The following is a 20,671-nucleotide window of genomic DNA, read 5'->3' on the forward strand; positions in this document are numbered from 1 at the left end:
CCAGAGGGTCTTTCCAACCCAGGGACTGAACCCAGTATAGAGTGAGGAACTGTCTAAATGACTGGCTAGAACAAATGATTCCTATGTGGCTAGGTGATAGTAATGCAGGGCATTACAGAACTGATTTGTTATAAAGTTGGGTGAACTGTGCTTCAAATCGTCGAATGGCATATTACAAACCTTAACTTCAAAAAGCTATTTGTTAGCATCTTCTTGGAATAAAGAATTGTTTTATAGATATAATCTTGTTTTTATTCTCCCTGTTTTCTGGTTGAACATGTGTGACGATTTCTCTTTTTTTTCCTGTAACAAATTGTTTTTTGACTGTGTGCATGTATCAGAAGCTTGTTTTTGTTTTGTTAACTTCTTGAATTCTTCTCTCTAAACTCAAATTTAATCTAAAAATATGAATATCTTCCCTTGTCAGGCTGGTACTGTTACTAACACTGTCAATGACTGCATGTCGAAGAGTGTGTTTTTCCTGTCCCCTTGTCATCCTTTTTGATCTTGTATCTTTTTCCCTTTCTCTATCATTCTTCTCCTCATCCCTGACTTGTCCTGCACCTTCATCTTCCGGCTGTGGACTATGGTTAGGAAGAATGAATTTCTCAGCAGGTGAGAAATTGTCAGAAATACTGATTAATTTTATCCTCTTAAACCCAGGTTACAAATTTAGGTCATTGCATTTTCTGTATTAAGGCCCAGATAACCATTTTAAGGTATATAAGACACATTTGGAAAACATTAGCAAGATCATATATCCCACAGTGGTTAACTCACAAAGGACTTTTCAGGTATGATTAGCCAGAATTCATAGAGATTGGTATTTTAAAAATAATAATAATAAGTGGGCCTTGCACATCCAACCTGTTGGCTCCTGTGGGACAGTGAAGAATGTTGAGTCGATTTGGGTTCCATGTATGTGCTATGCTTAGTGACCAGCCTCAGATATGACCAGGTCTTACTTTATAAACTTAGTAAAATACCCAATTCAAACAGACATTCCTGTCCAGTCAAGAAAGATTTTTAGAGTATTTACGAGGCCTTTTTACTCTTTAGATGTTGTCCCACTGCTGAATGTTATTCTTGCCACATAATTTAAAAAGAAAAACAAAAACCAAGCACTCTCAGGGATTTAGGAAAGTCTCATTTTCCCCCAATCCACTTACTTTGCCCCACCTGAAACAGTAGATGCATTCCACTTCCTTATTTAGTCACTAGTATATTTGAAATTTATGAATCACTCAGTGACCTTTTATATTGTGACATCTGAGTACTAAACAAATGGGATTCTATGCTGAACAGGACATATATGGCCCCCTCCCTGATAACCTACACTTACTACTGCTGCTGCTGCTGCTGCTAAGTCGCTTCAGTCGTGTCCGACTCTGTGCGACCCCATAGACGGCAGCCCATCAGGCTCCCCTGTCCCTGGGATTCTCCAGGCAAGAACACTGGAGTGGGTTGCCATTTCCTTCTCCAATGCATGAAAGTGAAAAGTGAAAGTGAAGTCACTCAGTCATGTCTGACTCTTAGCGACCCCATGGACTGCAGCCCACCAGGCTCCTCGGTCCCTGGGATTCTCCAGGCAAGAACACTGGAGTGGGTTGCTATTTCCTTCTCCAACGCATGAAAGTGAAAAGTGAAAGGGAAGTCGCCCAGTCATGTCCGACTCTTAGCGACCCCATGGACTGCAGCCTACCAGGCTCCTCCATCCATGGGATTCTCCAGGCAAGAGTACTGGAGTGGGGTGCCATTGCCTTCTCCCAACCTACACTTAAGTGGAAGCTTAATCCGGCTCACACCTCTTCTGGTGCTACTTCACTGTACCAGCAGTCATCCTTGGGCCTCCTGCCAGCGAACCCTGCTCCGTCTCCTGAGCCCCTGTGGTGTCCTTCTGTTGAAAGTATCTGTACCTTTAAATGGCCAGGCCAGAGCCTGAATCCCAAAACCAGCTCCTAGGAATCATGCTGGTGCAGTTCCAGGATCACAAAGGAGAGATCTATACCCTTATTTGCAATTCCAGGGATCACTTGTTTGTTTAGAATTGCTCAGGAGGGACGAGGCTAAGCCAGGTGACAGGTGAGTTTGTCGTGATCAGTAAAGTGTTGCTGGTGGGAAGGAAAGGAGGGGCTGCATAAGATGGATGTTCCCATTCATACTGGATCCACAGGAAACTAATATCCTGCCATGGAAGCTAGTTGTTAGCAGCAGCCTTTTTCATTTAAGTTGAAAATTCAGGGTGTTATCCTATCACCAGAATGATGGAAGGTTCTCTGAGACACAGAGCAAAGAAATAAGATAAAACACCCAGTGAGGTGGCCTAGGGAACGCACCTCTGCAGCCCTCACAGTGCACGCTAGCGTGGCAGCCCCTTGTGCCCACATTCGAAAACTTTGGAGTCATTTTAGTTTACTGTCTACCTGCCCTGAAGGTGGTAAGTTCATTTTCTTATTCTGTGATACATTTGGGGAAAAAAAATCCTGGACTATCTAAGGAGCAGGACATACTTACATGATTGCATTACAGGAACTAGCTTTTCCTCCTCGTGAAAAAACTGAAGGGAAGGGAGGTTGTGACATGTCATCACCAAGGAGCCGATGCTTGTGTTTTAAATGACACACAAGGGTTAAAGGGTTGTCCTTTCCGGATTTGGTTTTCATACTAAAACAAGGAAATGTCTTCCAGGTTATTGGTGCCAGCATGAAGTTCTCTCTGCCAACAAGCTTTTTTTGAAAGTGTAAAGAAAGATACATGTGTGACCTTTTCAAATAACCTCTGGTATTTTTTGTCCCTCCCTTTTCCATAATGAATAATTGGAAACAATTTAAAAGGAGCAGTTAGTAATTCCAAAAGTTCAAGTGTCAAAGGTAAATATTTGTATAATGAATTATTTTGCCATGTTTAAGATTGAAAAAAAAGCACACGCTCCACATTTATGATCGCGCTGGCTTTTGTGATGCTTTATGCATTAATCATTACAACTGATGCTATTCTCTCTCAAGCCTCATGGTGTGCTTTTATGTGTTGCATCTTTCCTTAGCAAAGTGATATGTAGTTTTTACATACATGTGTGTATTTATAATTTATGATTACATCTTACATTAAGGAAACTTATTTTCCCAGAAATGTGTTAACCTGAACTAACATATTTTAACTTCAGTATCTAAAACTGCTCTAAATACTAGTGGCATGAAAACCCTTCATGGAACTCAAATCATTTTACAGATTTAGTTTCAGCCTATAATGTTTTGTTGAAGCATCACAGATGTGGCATCTGTTTTTAAATGAAAATGTTTAATCAACAGCTGAGGAAGCGGTTTGGAATCAATTGCCTTCTTTTGCCCTCTGGCCTGTTTTTTTGGTCATTTCATTACTAATTAAAAACCTCATAGAAAGGTAGGTAGGGTACAAGAAAACAGGGAAAATCCAGATGGTCCAAATATATAGTCTTAACAGGCCTAGTAGTACATTTGATCTGGGAGAAAGTGATTGTGAGCTATTGTACTGGCTAAAGAACATATTTTAATGAATTGAGGGCTTCGTTTATCACTATGACTCCTGATTCCTGAGTACCTGGTAAACAGAGAATTAAAACAAAAGATAATGTGATTTGTGATACCCAAAATCAGCTACCAGAAGAAAGCCATAGAATAACACAAAGTAAAGCCTGTGGCCTGGTGTGCCAACTAACCAGGTACCAGGGTAAGGAAAGCTCCTCTTAATAGACACTTTTGCTCCTGTGGATATGATCCCTACTTTTCCATACGGTTATCACCAACTAGCTGAAGGCTGGTGGTTAAGGCAGAAGAAGGCAGAGAGCTAAAAATATACTAATTAGGCTGATCACAACTATTGGAAGGATTGTTGATTCTGAGTGTTTTAAATAAGTAATTGGCAGACAGGGGGATTTGAGGAAAAAAAATAAATGAGAAAAATGTGCAGTTGAAACATTATCCAAAGTAAAAATGTTAGTGATATGAGTAAGATACAAGTTTCTCAGATCCTACACCTAGATTATCTACTTACTATTTTATGACCAGATCAAGTACCTTTGAAACTGGAACACAACTGAAGAAGTGACCGCCCTAAGGGCCTCGTGTTGCTTGTCATAAGAAGTCATCTTGCTTTGCTTAAACTCAGCTATTGTTAGAGGATTTGGGGTTTGAATTATGTTTCTGTTTTGGTTTTGTGTGTGGGTTTCTATGTGTGCTGATGTATTATTCTCTGTTGTGCTGAGATGTAGAAATGGCATAGGAAAGTGTCAAGTGATCTGCTGACAAAAAAAAAAAAAGTCACTCACAAGTCCACTTCTTTGAAACTCATGCTTGCCCTGAGCATGATGCTGTTTCTTTGATCTTCTTGGCTTCAAAACAAATTAGACCAAGGCCCCAGTTTCATAGGCAGATGTTTTGGGTTGCTGGTTTGAGAGTCTTAGAAGATCTGAGACTGAAAAAAATGAGGCATGCGAACATATTTATGGCTCTCTCCTTAGGATATAATCACCAACAGATGAGTGAAGGACAAAGGCAGAAGTCTTCTGAATTTTGCAACCGCACAGCATCTGAATCGAATGTCTACTTGAACAGTTTCCACTACCCAGATCACAGCTACAAGGACCAGGCCTTTGATACTCTGAGCCTAGACAGCTCTGACAGCATGGAGACCAGCATCTCTGCCTGCTCACCTGACAATATCTCTAGGTAAGACGTACTGGGGAAGGTTTCTGGTTTGGAAAAGCACCTGCTTGTTTCAAAAAGTAAAGCCATCAATCTGAGGCAATGTATATGTACAAGCCCAAATTTCTGAAACGAAAAGAGAGCTACAATACAGAAGAGGGTTGAGTGTCCTGGTGGTCTTTGAAAGTACTTTCTTTGTATCCAGAGTGACTTGAGCCAGTCACATACCATCTAATCCATTTTCTCCTTCATTTCTTTACACTTGACTTCACACGTATACTGTGCTTCAAAATGGACTTGCCTCTGTTGGTTGACTCCAAACTTCATTAGGACTGCTTGTAAAGATTTAACCATTCACATTTGTGTTCATACTTCGAGGCAAGCAAAAGTGGTCTTATGGGATTATGGCCAAAGGTGCATCTAAAATACAAATCTAGTTTAGTGCTCCTTCAAGAGCTTGTGAGGATGCCTTGTTACCTTTTAAGTAAAGTCAGACCTCAGAGCCTGGCCTTCTAGATCCAGCCCAACTCTGCATTCATGCTGTCCTGCTACACCTCCCAGAGCTTCTTATTCATTGAGAGGGCGATGAATTCTCAGATTTCTGTGCCTTTGACTGTATTGGTTCTAGTCCTGGAATCATGTTGTCTGTTGTTTCTTTTATTTATATGCTCATTCACGCCACAAATCCTAACAGAGTACTCTACAGTTAACAGCGAGCTGGAGTTGACTCAAACCAGTTGCAAGAGCCAAAGGTGCACACCTCCTCCTAACTGAGCAGTGATGTCATGTCGGTAGTATGAAACTGGCCACAGTGGGAGTATTTACACCACATAAATTGACAATTGGTTGCATTATTAGGGTTTCATTTTCCTCTAGAGAGCTGATTTACCAGCACACCACTGTCTGGAGTCTGTTCTTCCTTTCATTCACGTATTCCCTCAACCTGTGCATACTGAGCATTGAGAGTGCCTAGCATTGCAACTACCCCCTCCCACTTTAGCCTGGAGAAAGTCTCCTCACCATTTAAGCTCAAACTTAAGTTGGAAACTCAGGAAAAGTTCTCCTTTGAGAGTGTTTTTTCTTTCATGTTTCCATGGAAGTTGATACTTTTAACTCATATCACTGATCACATTGCAGTATAAAATTTTTTCTTCAATAATTAATTGGCACATTTCTAAATGTCAAGGAGGATGTCTAATTATCTTTTGGTTTCCACATTCAGCAGAAATCTTGGCACATAGTAGACATTGAGTTAGTGTTGGCTGAATAAATACCTCGGGATATAGTAGACATATTTTCAATTTTGATTTTTTTCTTTTTTTCTTCTGTTTCAATTGGCTGAGAACCATTATGATTTCAACCCAAGAAACATCCAGTGTTTAATAATGTCCATTGAGCAATTGTCTTAAGTGAAAATGACTAATTGAATGATGACCATCAAACAAATTTTCCTCTGTTGCAGTGAAGTCACAGGCTAAGGACAGGAGCTCTCTGGGCCTTACCTGACAGCTAACTGTGCTACTTGAAGCAGATCACAGATCTCTCTAGGTCCTGATTTGCTAATGTGCTAGATGCTAAATTGAGTGCAAGAGGATGATGCATTTTAAAATATTTTGGTGGTATCCTTGGAAGGAAAGTTATGTCCAACCTAGATAGCATATTCAAAAGCAGAGACATTACTTTGCCAACAAAGGTCCGTCTAGTCAAGGCTATGGTTTTTCCTGTGGTCATGTATGGATGTGAGAGTTGGACTGTGAAGAAGGCTGAGCGCCGAAGAATTGATGCTTTTGAACTGTGGTGTTGGAGAAGACTCTTGAGAGTCCCTTGGACTGCAAGGAGATCCAACCAGTCCATTCTGAAGGAGATCAGCCCTGGGATTTCTTTGGAAGGAATAATGCTAAAGCTGAAACTCCAGTACTTTGGCCACCTCATGCGAAGAGTTGACTCATTGGAAAAGACTCTGATGCTGGGAGGGATTGGGGGCAGGAGGAGAAGGGGCCGACAGAGGATGAGATGGCTGGATGGCATCACTGACTCAATGGACGTGAGTCTGAGTGAACTCCGGGAGTCGGTGATGGACAGGGAGGCCTGGCGTGCTGTGATTCATAGGGTCGCAAAGAGTCGGACACGACTGAGTGACTGAACTGAACTGATATAGAATTTCTTTACAAAGTTTTGAATCATTTGCTTCTCCCCTTCCCCCCCGCAAAAGGAGTGACAGAGACAGAGAGAAAGCAATATCGGCAAGGTATGCTTAGCTTTGGGTTGCTGCTGCTGCTGCTGCTAAGTCGCTTCAGTCGTGTCCAACTCTGTGCGACCCCATGGACTGCAGGCCACCAGGCTCCTCCGTCCCTGAGATTCTCCAGGCAAGAACACTGGAGTGGGTTGCCATTTCCTTCTCCAATGCATGAAAGTGAAAAGTGAAAGTGAAGTTGCTCAGTCGTGTCTGACTTAGTGACCCCATGGACTACAGCCTGCCAGGCTCCTCCATCCATGGGGTTTTCCAGGCAAGAGTACTGGAGTGGGGTGCCATTGCCTTCTCCGTAGCTTTGGGTTAGTGTCTCATAAATGGAAAGAATTTTGAGAGACCCAAATCTAACCAAATATTATAGCCAGGAAATTTGGGGAGTGGAGGAAAAGAAGAAAAGGGACTTCCCTGGTGGTCCAGTGGCTAAGACTCTGCATGCCCAGTGCAGGAGGCCTGGGGTTCTATCCCTGATCAGGGAACTACATCCCACATGCCACAACTAAAGACGCCATGTGCTACCACCAAGACCTGGTGTAGCCAAATAAATAAATAAATATATATATATCTTTAAAAAGGATAAATGTTACATTTTGTGGTATATAGAATACAGTGTATTTTAATTCTTGCATTATAATAGGTAAAGTATTGATATTACTGAATACATCCTACCAGAGAAGGAAAGGAATTCTTGGGGAAAAACACTAAAGCAACCATAAGAATTATAGGTATTTCTCCTTGTCACATGAGACATTTAATTTAAATTTAAGGAGAGGAATATATAAAGACTAAAGATAATTTTTTGCTGCCCTTATTGTTTAATATCAGAAGGGTTAGTATTTTACTTCTTTTAATACTGGAAAATGCAGTATCTCACTTTTTAAAAAATGAAAGACACTTGAGTGTGTGGAATGACTAGGCACCAAACCATCCATCTCTTGCTCTGGGTGTTTTTGTAAGGCACTGGCTGTTTCTAGGAGGGTGTCCGAGAGCCGTGCGGGGGTGCTGGGAGCTGATGTTTCCAGGACAGAAAGGCTAGAACCTTGAGTAATTATTCATGTCAGTAAATTGACCAATTAAATGTGTTACTTTTGAACAACAGGATACGAAAGTCAACAACTTGGCAACTATTGTATAACAATGGTGGGAGAAATAAAAGTTGACGGTGCAATCATTTCATTTCCTAGTATAGCGATCTCAGAGGGACTTTCTGAGTTTCTGAGACACTATGCACTTTTGAAAGTTGTTATTTTGAAAACATCAGACTACCTACCCAAATAATTGTGAATATTTTATAACAGTATTCCTCTGGGTGAACCCCTGATAGCATGGCCTTTTTTATCCTTTCTATTTTTGAGCCATCTTTAATAAATAATTACACTCTATATGTTTTCCTATATTGGTGGCCTTTTCTGCTCCATTTTCTGCTCTCTACCCCTTTATCCCCTCCAAAAACTAAAAATAAGTGTTCAGTTCAGTTCGGTTGCTCAGTCGTGTCCAACTCTTTGAGACCCCATGAATTGCAGCACGCCAGGCCTCCCTGCCCATCACCGTCTCCCGGAGTTCACTCAAACTCACGTCCATCAAGTCGTTGATCCCATCCAGCCATCTCATCCTCTGTTGTCTTCTTCTCCTCCTGCCCCCAATCCCTCCCAGCATCAGAGTCTTTTCTAATGAGTCAGCTCTTTGCATGAGGTGGCCAAAGTACTGGAGTTTCAGAGTCTTTTCCAATGAGTCAGCTCTTTGCATGAGGTGGCCAAAGTACTGGAGTTTCAGCTTTAGCATCATTCCTTCCAAAGAACACCCAGGGCTGATCTCTTTTAGAATGGACTGGTTGGATCTCCTTGCAGTCCAAGGGACTCTCGAGAGTCTTCAACACCACAGTTCAAAAGCATCAATTCTTCAGCGCTCAGCTTTCTTCACAGTCCAACTCTCAGATCCATACGTGTACATCCCTTCAAATGATTCCCTCCTCAAACCCCATTTCTCATATTTGAAGGTGGTGAACAGCAGCACAGCAGTGAGTACAGAAAGTTACCTAAAAGGGAGCCATTTCAATCAGATTTACCAAGATGCTTGCTTCTTGGAAGAATAGCTATGAGAAAGCTGGACAGTCTATTAAAGAGCAGAGACATCACTTTGCTGACAAAGGTCCATATAGTCAAAGCTATGGTTTTTCCAGTAGTCATGTATGGATGTGAGAGTTGGACCATAAAGAAGGCTGATCGACAAAGAATTGATGCTTTTGAACTGTGGTGCTAAATTAGAAGACTCTTGAGAGCCTCTTCAACAGCAAGATCAAACCAGTCAATCCTAAAGGAAATCAACCTTGAATATTCAAGGAAGGACTGATGCTGAAGCTGAAAGTCCAGTACTTTGGCCACCTGATGCAAAGAACTGACTCACTGGAAAAGACCCTGATGCTGGGAAGATCGAGGGCAAGAGGAGAAGGGTGTGACAGAGGATGAGATGGTTGGATGGCATCACTGACTCAATGGGCATCAGTTTGAGCAAGCTCAGAGATATAATGAAGAACAGAAAAGCCCGGTGTGCTGCAGTTCATGGGGTCACAAAGAGTTGGACACAACTTAGTGACTAAACAGTGAACAGCAAGAAGTTTAGATCTAGAGACTTCAGGACAGTAGCCACCAAAATCTTAATCTACTTTTTTTGTTCACCCACCTACATTTTCTTTAAATGGGAATGACTCCACTGAATGTGCCATAGTAAGAGGACAACATTATTTCTGGCAGGTAGCTCCCTGTGACCACCATTATTTTCCACAGCACCCCCCACTCCCTGCCCCAGTTTACCAGCCCAGTGCCAGGGGTTTTTTTTCTTTTTTTTCCCCACATATAAATTAATGATTTGATATTACATTATGTATTAACTTCTTTGCATCATTACTTTGCATCATAGTTACTTCACAGAGAACTGACCCAGTGCTACTAGCATCATAGATTATTAATAACCATGGTCAGAAATTATTAATTTGTTGTTGTTCAGTCACTCGGTCGTGTCCAACACTTTGTGACCCCATGGACTGCAGCACACCAGGCTTCCTTGTCCTTCACCATCTCCCGGAGCTTGCTGAAATTCATGTCCATTGAGTCGGTGATGCCATCCAACCATCTTGTCTTCTATCATCCCCTTCCCTTCCTGCCTTCAATCTTTCCCAGCATCAGGGTCTTTTCCAATGAGTCAGCTCTTTGCATCAGGTGGCCAAAGTATTGGAGTTTCAGCTTCAGCATCAGTCCTTCCAATGAACACCCAGGACTGTTCTCCTTTAGGATGGACTGGTTTGATCTCCTTGCAGTCCAAGGGACTCTCAAGAGTCTTCTCCAACACCGCAGTTAGAAAGCATTAGTTTAAGTGTGCTGTCAGATTCTCTGAATGTCAAAAATTGAAGCCAAAGTAGAGATGCCTACAAAGGTCTAGTATAAATAAGAGGAAGAGGGAGAGAGAAAACAAGCATTTCTCTTGTGTGCCATCTACCTAAAAACATTCATGCTACCCTAAGATAAGTTTGTACCCATTTTATGAAGGAAAATAAATGTGATAAGCATCAGGAAAATGGATAATAAGGAACTGATGTTTGGCATGCATAGTATGAGAGCACATCCTAATGGGAACTTTTTGAAGATAGGTAGAAAGAAGTCTTCCCTGGTGGCTCAGATGATAAAGCATGCACCTGCAATGCAGGAGACCCAGGTTCGACCCCTGGGTCAGGAAGATCCCCTGAAAAAGGAAACGGCAACCCATTCTACTATTCTTGACTGGGAAATCCATGGACAGAGGAGCCTGGCAGGCTGCAGTCCATAGGGTCGCAGAGTCGGACTCAACTGAGTGACTACCACATACACAGAAAAAGAAATAAAGAACTAAAAAACTTTTTTCTTTTTTAGATCTTTTAAAAATGATGTATTGAAATACCCTGAAATTATACATGTTTTAAAGAGGGAGCTCCATGCTGGAGTTCTAGCAGCATAAACAGTCTTGTGGTTTATTGCGTCACAAAAGCCATCGGTAGGATTACAGAATTACTCTGAGTTGCGGGTACCTTTGCCTTACATTTTTTGTCGAGACATCATCTTTGTGTCCAGCAGAATATTCTTGGAGTCAGACAGTGTTTTTACTTTTTCAGTATCATTACGCTGTACACAAACATAAGCTAAGAAAACAGGTCTTTGGTCTCAAAAAACAGCAGCTGAATGTCAGTTCTGCATAAAGTCTGTATTCTGCTAAAAGTATTGAATGAGCTCATAGAGTGTAGTGTTCTGAATACTACCTACCATTCTACGTTATGGTTACTACTGCTAACAAGCCCTGACCTCGTGGTCATGCTTTGAGAGAATGTTGAGGAAACTGATGTCATGATAGCTGATAACCACCACCAGTGTGTGTGTGGAGTGAGGACACGACTGGGTAGAGGGTTGAGGGCATCCAAGGCTGAGCTTGGTTTTGAGAGATACTTCAAACTGCCGTCTCTGGGGTCGCACAGAGTCGGACGTGACTGAAGCGACTTAGCAGCAGCAGCAAACAGACTTTCAGATACTTCTTATCCCTTTGGTTTATTCTGCTTCTACCCAAGGTAGTCAACAAAGCATTTGCATTTTATTCTAGGGATTTCTCTCAGAAGAGATACAGAAAACCAGAGCATTTCAGAGGAGGGCAGACAGCTTGCAAAGGGACCAGGTAGTCTACTGGACAGAGAAAGATTAGACATTTTATCAGGAGTAATAGTTTTCTTGACCTGAAAAAATAAATTGAGAAGATGAGTTGAAAATAAATATTCTGGGACACTGGCTCTTCATTTAGTGGCAGCATTGGTGCATTGAAGGCAGTCTTGGAAAAGTTTTCTTTTGTATGGAAAATGTTGTTTGTTTTCTGTTTTGTTTTATTTATGTGTTGTATGATGATGTTCTTGTTTCCTTTTTTTTTTCTTCCTTTTTCTGTTTTTGCCTTTGCCTCTAAAGTGAATATTCTAGAAAGCAAATTCAGATTTTGCTGAAAGGTATTATTCAGCACTGAAAACTAAATCTGCTATTTAGATTCCTTTACCCTTGAAAAAGTTTCATTTTTCTTTATGACTGTGGGTTTTTACCAAAGTTGGTCACATAAGACAAATAATCTTCAGTTGATAAAATAGAACATGGCCAAGTAGAGAAAGTAGGCAAAACTAGTCATCTTTTCTCCATAAATGGCCAAGTGATTTCATATTATTTGGTATCATACAGTAATCCTATATGAGATCAGAAATGTGCCTGCCTTCTGAAGAAGGTCAGAAGTTGAAGCAATGGGAGGAAGCATGACTCCTCTTGTAATTTGGATGGGCTGGAGAAACCAATGATGAGTGTCTGGTGCTCCAGGTAGTACATTAAAAGTGTATCTTCAGCGACTTCAGGCTCTCCCTTGGCATGCAAGGTGCTAGCCAAATTACATTTCATTTGTTCCATGCCCTGATACTGACAAGTCTAGACTTCACCCTAAATTCCTACTGCGATTGCATCTGCTTCTCACTGCAGGCACAGTTCTGCCCCCTCCCCCCAGCGTATCAGAGAGAGTGGCAGTATCATAGAGCAGCATTTAAAGTTTTGCTAAATAAAAGTGCTTTATGTATGAGTGGAATCTTAAAATCAACAATAGCAAAAATGTAGCTATAGAGAACAAGTAGGTGTCCATGGATAAAAATTTATTATTTTTAACAAAATAACCAAAGTAGGGACTTCCCTAGTGGCCCAGAGCTGAAGAATCCACCTTCCAGTGCAGGGGACGCAGGTTCAATCCCTGCTTGAGGAAGTGAGGCTCCGCGTGCCATAGGCGTGTTAGCCCGTGTGCAGCAGCAAAGACCCAGCACAGACAAAATTAAAAAAAAAAAAATTTTTTAAGTAACTTTTAAAATGTAATTTTTTAAAAGAGAGACTTTAGGTGCCTAACAGTTATGAAGATGTGATGTAGTAAATGTTAATATGCATTTTCCATGAGATGTTTTCAGAAAATTCAGTTAGGCTGCACTCTTGGCGTATGGTATTTTAGTTCCGTGACCAGGGATCACACCCATGTTCTCTGCATTGGAAGCACGGAATCGTAACCACTAGACCACCAGGGAAGTGCCTAAAGAGTTTTTTTCTTAATTCTTGCCGGTTGAAGAGAACGGAACTTACACCTTTGTACCTCCCTCCGTCAGCCCACAGAAGTATGAGGGGAAATATGCCTTATTCCTGTCTTTCTCATGAGAAAACACCTGGCTAAAAATTGGCCCACATTCACTCTGCCAAGTCAGCCTAATTGTTAAGCTTCTGAGGATCCACCATTACTAAAGCTGTCCGTCTCCTTGATGGATACATTTTGTAATGGGGCTGGCAATACTTATTTTTTTTCTTTTTAGCTTTAATTTTTTAAAGCAGTTTTAGAGTCACAACAAAATTGAAAGGAAGGTACATAGATTTCCCATATACCGACTCCCACCACATACGCATACCCTACCCCTTTATCAACACCCCCCACGAGAGTGGTACATGTGTTACAATTAACGAACCTACATTGACACAGCACTATTACCCAAAGTCTGTAATTACATAGATTCACTCTTGGATTTGGACAAATATATATCCTGTATCCATCATTATTATATCAAACAGTATTTTCATTGCCCTAAAAATCTTCTATGCCCTGTCTCTTCATCCTTGTCTCCCTTCCTACCCTCCCCACTTCAAATTGCTGATAACTACTAATCTTTTTACTGTCTCCATAGCTTTTTTCTTTTCCTGAATGTCATATAGTTGGACTAATAAAATATTTAGCCCTTCAGATTGGCTTCTTTCACTTAGTAATATGCATGTATAGTTCCTCCATGTCTTTTCATGACCTGATGGCTCATTTCTTTTTAGTGCTACATACGACTACAAACATAGTCTGGATGCACTACGGTTTATTTATTCATTTACTTACTAAAGGATATCTTGGTTGCTTCCAAGTGTTGGCATTTGTGACTAAAGCTGCAATAAACATGTGTGCACAGTACTGATTTTAAGATAAACTATATGTCCTTAATTACTGTGGTCATTTCTCTTCAAAAGAACTCTTAGCCCTGTGTTTGAAACATCCAGGGTTTGAGTTGATCAACAATATGGTTTAAGAAGATTATGCTAACAATTATCTTATTCATTTTTATGTGAATTAATTTTATATGAATGTGTGTTTCAAACATGAACCCCTACTATGTGCCAGGCTCTATGCTATGGAGGATACAGGCACAAAAACCTCTCTGTACCCAAGAGAGTTTAGAAAAGAAAACGTATTTGGGACTTCCCTGGTAGTTCCGTGGCTAAGCCTGTGCTCCCAGTGCAGGGGCCAGGGTTCAGTCCCTGGTCAGAGGGCTAGATCCCACATACCACAGCTGAGACCCAGTGCAGCCAAGTAAATAAATTTAAAAAAATTTTTTAAAAGAAAACATATTTAAGTGACTGTGCAAGTAAGTTTACATGCGTTAGAAACAGCACTGGTCCTTCATGACCAGAACATCAGAGTAAATAAGTTTTGACTTAGGCCACCGCCTTTTTTTTCCAGAATAGTCAAAGTAAAAAGTAAAATATTTTGTTTAATGGTAAACATTCCCAAGTTCTTCTCTTTCTCTTTTGGTTTTTTCCTTCACTTGTGTGACGTCTTTCTAAAGAGACATTACTTTTAAAGCTCTGATACCTTGAATGCAGTTTCCTCATTGGTATGGTGGTATGGGCTTTATTCACACAACGGGCCACCAGCCTTCTATTGCACCTGTAAGAGAAGTCATTTTTTAATTGACCATCTTAAATCACCATGTAAGAAAGAAAATGTCCAGAAGCATGAAGGTATAGCAAGAAAGTAGCTGGTGACACATGATCCCAAACCAAATCAAGTGACTGCCAAACTTAGGGGTCATCTACGTAGAATCTGGTGATAGTTTTGTTGGTCTGGCATCTCTGACTAATTAAACTAATGAGAAGGCCTCCCACAGGCCAGAATGTCTAAACTTTGGAGGAAACATATTGGGAACACATTGGGAACACACTTTGTAGGATTTGGTTTTGCCTTATATATGAGTAGAGCACTTTGTGTGGTGGTATTTCCCTTACCGATATTTTGTCTTCTAAACTGAGTTAAGTTACTTTCACCTAGAGTTGTTAGAGTTGAAGTGACTTGCCTCATCAGACCAGTGATTCTTGTAAGCAACATCATTTCATATTGGATCTTGGGTGTGTGTGTGTGTGTGTGTGTGTGTGTGTGTGTGTGTGTGTTTGTGTGCGCATCTGATGAGACATCAGTATGAAGCAGTATTCTTAAAAGGCTTTTGTGTTTTCTTCAGTGCCAGCACTTCAAATATTGCCCGAATAGAAGAAATGGAGAGACTGTTGAAGCAGGCTCATGCAGAGAAGACCAGGCTGCTTGAATCCAGGGTAGGCCTAAGATCTTTATGCCAGAGGCAGTGATGTGGCGGTTCAAGATGCCCTGCACTTGACGCTGGAAAACTGTCTTCAGTCCCATAAGCAGTGGGACCTTGCAATAGTCACTCTACCTTTCTTGACCTTATTTTCTTTTTATTCTTTTTTATTTTTTGGCCACACCAAATGGCTTTTGGGAGAAGGAAATGGCAACCCACTTCAGTGTTCTTGCCTGAAAAATTCCATGGAGAGAAGAACCTGGTAGACTGCAGTCCATGGGATCGCAGAGTCCAGCACGACTGTCTGCACGCACAAATGGCTTTTGGGGTCTTAGTTCCCTGACCAGAATTGAACCCAGGCCCTCAAAGTGAACGCACAGATTACTAACCACTGGACCAATAGGGAAATCCCACTGGCCTCGTTTTCTTTTCTAAAAAGTGAGAGTGTAGGAGAGATGTTCTCTACCACTCTTTACTGCAGTACCATTTTTTAAAATGTAAAATGTATATAGCATGGGCATAATGAATTCTTTGTATTACATTTTCCTCTCAATGGCCCATTTGTTTGCCTGCGGGGGCAAAGGAGAAATGGCAGGTCTTTACATGTTCTCCCTGCCTTGCCAGTTCATGGTAAGGACACTATTATAATATTAAAACTCCCACATTATTATGACTATATTTCAAGCCAGAATCTGCACTTCCTTAGGAATCCCCCAGATTCCTTTGCATCCTGCCTGAAAGGGCACCTCCTTTCCTCCTCTGACTTCCCCAGTGCTTCCTCTGCGACCTTCAGCCAGGAAGCCACAGAGCAACAACAGGAATTGGAAGAACCCACATCATCAAAGAAAGGCTAAAAGCTGTGACTAGTGTTGGGTCACAATTAACCTTTTTATATTAAAAATGGAGAGTTTGGGTCATTAGTATGAAAGGACTGAACAGAGTCACAAACTGGGTTTCACTTAATATTCCATTGTTAACTTTATGTAGTGGCTGCATTTCTGCACAGAATGATTTGAAAGCTCTGTGAGCGATGATTATGGATATTTTACTCTTGGTTATACACTGTAAGAACCTCAGCTATAAAATTAGGAATTGCCTAGTGAGATTTATATATATATGCATTGGAATTCTTCAAGCATAACCAGTATGTCTGAAATTTTCTTCTGCATGATGATACTTAGGAACGAGAAATGGAAGCCAAGAAACGCGCTCTGGAAGAAGAAAAACGACGTCGAGAACTCCTGGAAAAACGGTTGCAGGAAGAAACTAGCCAGAGGCAGAAGTTAATTGAAAAGGAAGTCAAAATAAGGGAGAAACAAAGGGCACAGGTGGGTCGGTCAATCTGGATGGGCTGGAGAAGGTTGCCCCCTGGTGGTCATTTTTTAGAAGACGGTCATGCTGTGTCTGAGGATGCCTGTGGCTGTGCCGCCCATTAGCCCTTGGCTTGTAATGGCCAAGAGAAAGATGTTATTGGGCCAAAAAAAAAGTGTATTTATTTCAAAACTCATTGGGGACAACTAACAAAATGACATTTTTCTTTAGTTAAGCGTGGAACATTTTCATGGGAACCCATTTTTTGGAGTATATTTAAAAAGGAGAATTTTTTTTTTTGAGCAACTTTGAAAGTTCGTCTAGATTCGCTTCTAGAAACAACACCCAAACTGAGTTGAGAAAAAGAGATTCTATTATGTCATCTTTTGGAAGCAGACACTCCAGCACAGAATAACCAGCCCAGCTCCTTGCTGGTGGAATTAATATTTATGGTGGAATTAATTTTAAATTAATTTTAATGGTGGAATTTAATTAATAATGAATATTTTGAATTATTTTCTAACCACACTGTGTTGTCACAGTGCTGCTAGTGCACACACATGGGCACAGGATTGCTGAACTCAGGAGAACCACCCACTTTGTTTAACTTCCTATCTCAGTCATCCTGGAGTTTGGTTTTGTCACTAGAACTGCTTACATAATGTATGTTTCCTGAGAAACTAGAGTAAAATTTTAAGTACCATGTAATTTAAAGATCAAGTCAGCTTTACCAAGGCTTACTAGATTTAAAGATAAAAGGTACCAGTTCCCTTATTCCTTCCAGTTGCTGGCAGTTTGAAGTTCAGCAGTGAGAGATTTGCCTTAATCTGTGGCACCTGTCTAGAGTCAGAGTACCATAGAATCAAAGGCAAAATAAAGGAAAAATCCAAGTAAAACGTGTTCGTTTTATTTCATTATGCCAAACCCCTGTCACATTTTGATTTGCCGGAAAGGTCATCCATGACTATTTGGTATCTGAAGCCAAACCAAAGGCACAATTCTATTTTAATCTCAGTGATTAGTTTTGTTTCCAAGTATATGATTAGGTTATGTTCCCCCAGGACAAAGGGGTGGGGTAGTTAACAGCATAAAATACAAGACCGTTTTAGAAATGGTGACATGTGCTTCCTAGTCTAGACGAACCTCTGCTCCAGCTGTGTAAACTTAAAGACAGCAACGTGCACCTCTTGCGTGTCTGGTCCCGGACAACTCATTGGCTACAGCTTTCATTCCACATTCTTACCTTATTTTAACTTTGCCTTTCAAAACACCTCTGCCTTCAGTTTCTATCAGAGAGTATACGTAAATCAGCATGTACATACATATATGCTTGGGGTATCTGGTGGGGGCTGTACTTACTAAATAACGTTCGGTCAGTTACATCATGTCTGAGGTTACATAAGGAGAATTGTTGTTGAGGTTGTGGCAGGGAGAACTCCTGGGCACGTTACAGTAGAGGAGCCCTCATCTGCAAGAAGCAGCCGAGAGAACTTCATGCCTTATTTCCTTATGTTTTTGTCTTGTTATCGGCCGTGCCAAGCGGCATATGGAATCTTAGTTCCCTGACCCGGCATCAAACCCATGCCCCCTGTGTTGGAAGTATGGAGTCTTAACCACTGGACAGCCAGGGAAATCCCTTCCCTGTTTTAAGTGCTGAGTACCTCTTTTAAAACTAAGGTAAATGACATGTTTCCATTTTCTTATCTGGCCTTTTCAAGGAATAGAATCTGTTGGCCTGAATTTATTCACATCCCCCTCCTCCCCATACCATAGCATTTTTCTTTAAATGACATCCACTTTTTAGATTCCAAATGACAGTGTTTAAGTTCTCATAATTGCATGGACGTTTGAACACTTAGGCTTTTCAGTTCATAAACATTTGTGACCTAAAACCAAACAAAGAGCTATAGATTAGATGGGCTTGTGCATTTCCAGGCTCGACCTCTGACCCGCTATCTGCCTGTGCGGAAGGAAGACTTTGATTTGCGGAGCCACGTAGAGACTGCTGGCCACAATATCGATACGTGTTATCATGTGTCTATCACAGAGAAGACCTGCAGAGGATTCCTCATCAAAATGGGTGGAAAAATTAAAACCTGGAAAAAACGTTGGTTTGTTTTTGATCGGAACAAGCGCACCTTCTCTTATTATGCAGGTGGGTCATAAAAAAAATCCAAGTGATATTCAAATCAGGAATTTTCTGTTAAAGAACAAAAGCAATAAAATTCAGAATAAATAAGTAAAGTGAAAAGTAATAGATTAATGGCAATATTAGCTTGATAGATGTATATTGTATTCAGATCATATGGTCCAGTATTTACGAATTTCCTCTAGAAATAATAAAAATTACATTTTTAAAAAGTGTGAGTCAGTTTGTTCTGGTTCTGAAATAAACCCAAACCCAAATAAATATTAAGTGGAATTTATTTTTTAGACCAAAATATCATCTTTTAAACCATGAGATCAGAAAAGGTTTCTATTTATTTATTTATGGTCATATGCCCTATTTAAGTCACACACAATTAGGCAGCTTAGCTGACAGCCATTCAGCTCTAGTTCATGGTAATTTCAGCAGCGAAAAGCTCCTCAGTGAACTATTGAATAAGTTAAGTATTTACTGGGTAAATTTCCAGTAAATACTGGAATATTTTTGGGTTCTTTAAGTGATAGATTATGAGATTTGTACCCTACTGAATCCTCTATGAATACAGGAATATTTGTGTACCCAGTGTACTTATTAAGAACCCCCTTATTTACACATAGATTTCATATGAAATATGCCCATTAGCTGCACAAGTATAGCTGTACTCTCTTTTCAGCTGCTGAATAAGAGTAGTGTCAGACTCGAGGTTATAAAGACACCCTGCCTTGGGGTGATAGTTCCAGCATTTATGAGCATTGTTGGGAATTGTTACAAAGTGTAGCAAGTAATAAATTAAAAAAAACAGTCCAGTCATTTAATCTGTAGGGTGTGGTCAGGTATGTTTATGAAGAAAGGTGTGAGAAACAAAGAAGCATGTGGAAGAAAGGAACCTCTGGCTATGGAGCCCCAGAATCCCTGAGTGAAGGGTGGGCAGGGTCATGCCTTTAAGTTGGGGGCTCTTTGTGTGGGGCTCCAGTTGCTACGGTGGAGAGCAAATGGCCAAACTCACTGACTGGTTACCTCTTTGGGGCTTTCTGACTTTGGGTTTTGTAAGAATCCAAAGACAAGATCTTCAGTTAATACAATAGAAGAGATGCCTGTGTAATAAGAAATGTCAATTCAATGTCTGCAAAATGCATAAAGAAATTTTGCTGTGTGCTAGTCTCCACTGACAGCCTTAGCCAGAATTTTAAAATAATTCAAATAAAACAGCTTTGCTCATCTCTGCTCCTTTTTTCTAGGAACCTTATTTCATTCTTTCTTTGGTCTGACAGGTGAGAGGTTCAGTGCTTCTTTCTGGCCCATGTAAATGTGTTTTTCAAATTTGAACTTCTTAGTGACCAGTTTTCAATTTTTTTTTTTAAGTACCAAAATATTTTGGTATATGAACGATTAACTCAGAACCCTAATACCTAAAACAGACAAAAATTATATTTAATTCAGCTTTTTAATATTTACAGATTGTATAACTGACTGGTGAGACCTAGTTTGGCAAACAAAATGCTGCCCATTTGGCTCTGTTTGCAGACATCATCAGCTTTCCTGCTCCCACCCTTCCCACCCCGACTCTTTCCCAGACACCACCAAGCACAGGAATAGATGAGCCAGCAGGCTTGTCCTGCAGATGTAGTTCAGGCTGGACTTGATCCCATAGGTGCCACGGGATCAAATCCCATGTCAGCAAGCTAGTCAGCTTGGTAAATGAACATGGCATGCGTGTAGGGCCGAAGCCAAACTCGTAGGTCTCCCTGTGGAGCAGGCCCCTGTGCTCGGCCTCCCACACAGTAACTGAGCAACTTTAGAAGAGTCTCTAAACAAACCTAAGGCACAGAAAATATGTCTGTAAATTGCTAGGATGATGCTACTGAGAAGGA

At 40.8% G+C, this 20,671-nt stretch overlaps 1 protein-coding gene across 3 annotated transcripts in view; it reads left to right on the forward strand.

Annotated features, from left to right (window-relative positions):
• PHLDB2 (pleckstrin homology like domain family B member 2) overlaps window positions 1-20,671 on the forward strand; it is a 128,027-nt gene that overhangs the window by 102,568 nt on the left and 4,788 nt on the right. For all 3 annotated transcript variants that reach the window (XM_055568135.1, XM_055568137.1, XM_055568136.1), the window contains 4 exons: window positions 4,496-4,703; window positions 15,269-15,359; window positions 16,525-16,671; window positions 18,590-18,809. In XM_055568135.1, the coding sequence (XP_055424110.1) occupies window positions 4,496-4,703; window positions 15,269-15,359; window positions 16,525-16,671; window positions 18,590-18,809 (666 nt within the window). The remainder of the gene's footprint in view (window positions 1-4,495; window positions 4,704-15,268; window positions 15,360-16,524; window positions 16,672-18,589; window positions 18,810-20,671) is intronic.

This window comes from Bubalus kerabau, chromosome 2, assembly GCF_029407905.1.
Source record: "Bubalus kerabau isolate K-KA32 ecotype Philippines breed swamp buffalo chromosome 2, PCC_UOA_SB_1v2, whole genome shotgun sequence".
Taxonomy (NCBI): domain Eukaryota; kingdom Metazoa; phylum Chordata; class Mammalia; order Artiodactyla; family Bovidae; genus Bubalus; species Bubalus kerabau.